A 1426-nucleotide genomic window follows, 5' to 3' on the forward strand; every position below is an offset into this window, starting at 1 on the left:
ATAATAATCTATTAGATACTATAGTAGATATTATTCACACCAAAAAAATTCAAACCAAACAAATCAAAGTGAAATAAGATCTTATAAAAAGACTCTTTTCTATTTACAAGTTTCTGGCAAAATCTGTGCTGACCACCAGTGTAGCTTCTGGAAACACTAATTTGTGCACTTGGAGGAAAAATACTTCTAGTTCTGTCTTATGACAAGTATCTTACTTCTGTGACTGAACAACAATGAGATAATGATCAATGTTAATCTGACAGTGTAGATTGATAAAAAGTCCACAAGTGCTCTACCTCATATAAGTGACTGTGAATCCGTAGAATTCCAGTAGTTTGCTTCAAAAGCCTAGAACATGTATGCCTCAGTATGTACTTATTAGAGGCATGAAGGCCTGATCCATCATTCATATTATTCCCTTACCAATTACAGCATTTTTTGAGGTATTGTTCAGAGAGTCAGTCAATATCTTGAGCTTCCAGAGCATCCCTTAGCAGATTATTCTGTAATTTAATGCTCAGATTTATCTCATCTGCAGAACATACAGAGTTTACATATTTTGTAAGTGTTTCAGGTGCTGAATTTATAGTTTATCAAAAACCCACCTGCAGCTTCAGGCAAATGGGAAACTCAAACGGAGTAGCCTTTGGTGAATTTGTGTTTAACCTCCATGTTATCACTCCAAAGGAGGAAGGAGGTTTCACCCAGTCCCTTATGCTGAATGCAAATTGGCTTTCCTAGGTCTGCGCAGTGAGCAAAATAATCTGAAAAAAATCATTTCCCAGAAACAGGAATATAATTGTCATCTTAATATGAACAGAATGATTGTTATACTTTCTCCTTCCCATAGGATGTATACCATATCTGCACACAGAGACTCAACGGCAGTGAACGAAACCCAAGTGGAAGTATGAAGGCTCATTTCACATACAGCAAATGAAAACCTGATGACAAACAATCATACTGTCTCGAGTTCCTCTTTCTGTAAATAAATTAAAACATGATGACAGTTTTATTTTACTCCCTAGTCCTATGTACAAGGCAGTTCTTTCCATCCTAACTAAAATAGTGTGATTAGAGCTGGGCAAATATTTTAAGTACTCAAAGGAAGAAGTTACAGAGAAGATTCATATGTTTAAAAACTTTAATTCACTTCAAAACCTTTAAAATACTTTTTTATTTTTTAGCACTACCAGAAGTGATATTTTGGATGATATTTTCCTTCACAGAAAGGGAAGTATTCACAAAGGCCAGTTTTAGTTTGCTAAAGCTAATCTCCCTAGATTCCTACTTCAGCCACTGGAGAACTGGTGCATGAGAAAAAGGATTCCTTAGAGGACTAGTCAGAGTCAGAGCTTCACTTATCATGGCTCTGAAGCACCCACTGGAGAAACATTAGCCCACGGATTACCCCTTGTGAGTATCT

General features: G+C 36.3%; 1 protein-coding gene across 2 annotated transcripts in view; it reads left to right on the plus strand.

Moving 5' to 3' along the window:
• The window catches only part of OPN5 (opsin 5), a 20204-nt gene extending 19257 nt beyond the window's left edge, over positions 1-947 (plus strand). The window contains exon 6 of one of the 2 annotated variants that reach the window (XM_010174807.1): positions 851-947. In XM_010174807.1, the coding sequence (XP_010173109.1) occupies positions 851-914 (64 nt within the window). In that variant the 3' untranslated portion in view covers positions 915-947. The remainder of the gene's footprint in view (positions 1-850) is intronic. The other variant, XM_029086689.1, reaches the window with a different exon arrangement.
• Positions 948-1426: the final 479 nt, after the last annotated feature.

The sequence above is a fragment of the Antrostomus carolinensis genome, unplaced genomic scaffold, assembly GCF_000700745.2.
Source record: "Antrostomus carolinensis isolate BGI_N321 unplaced genomic scaffold, ASM70074v2 scaffold6049, whole genome shotgun sequence".
Classification (NCBI taxonomy): Eukaryota; Metazoa; Chordata; class Aves; order Caprimulgiformes; family Caprimulgidae; genus Antrostomus; species Antrostomus carolinensis.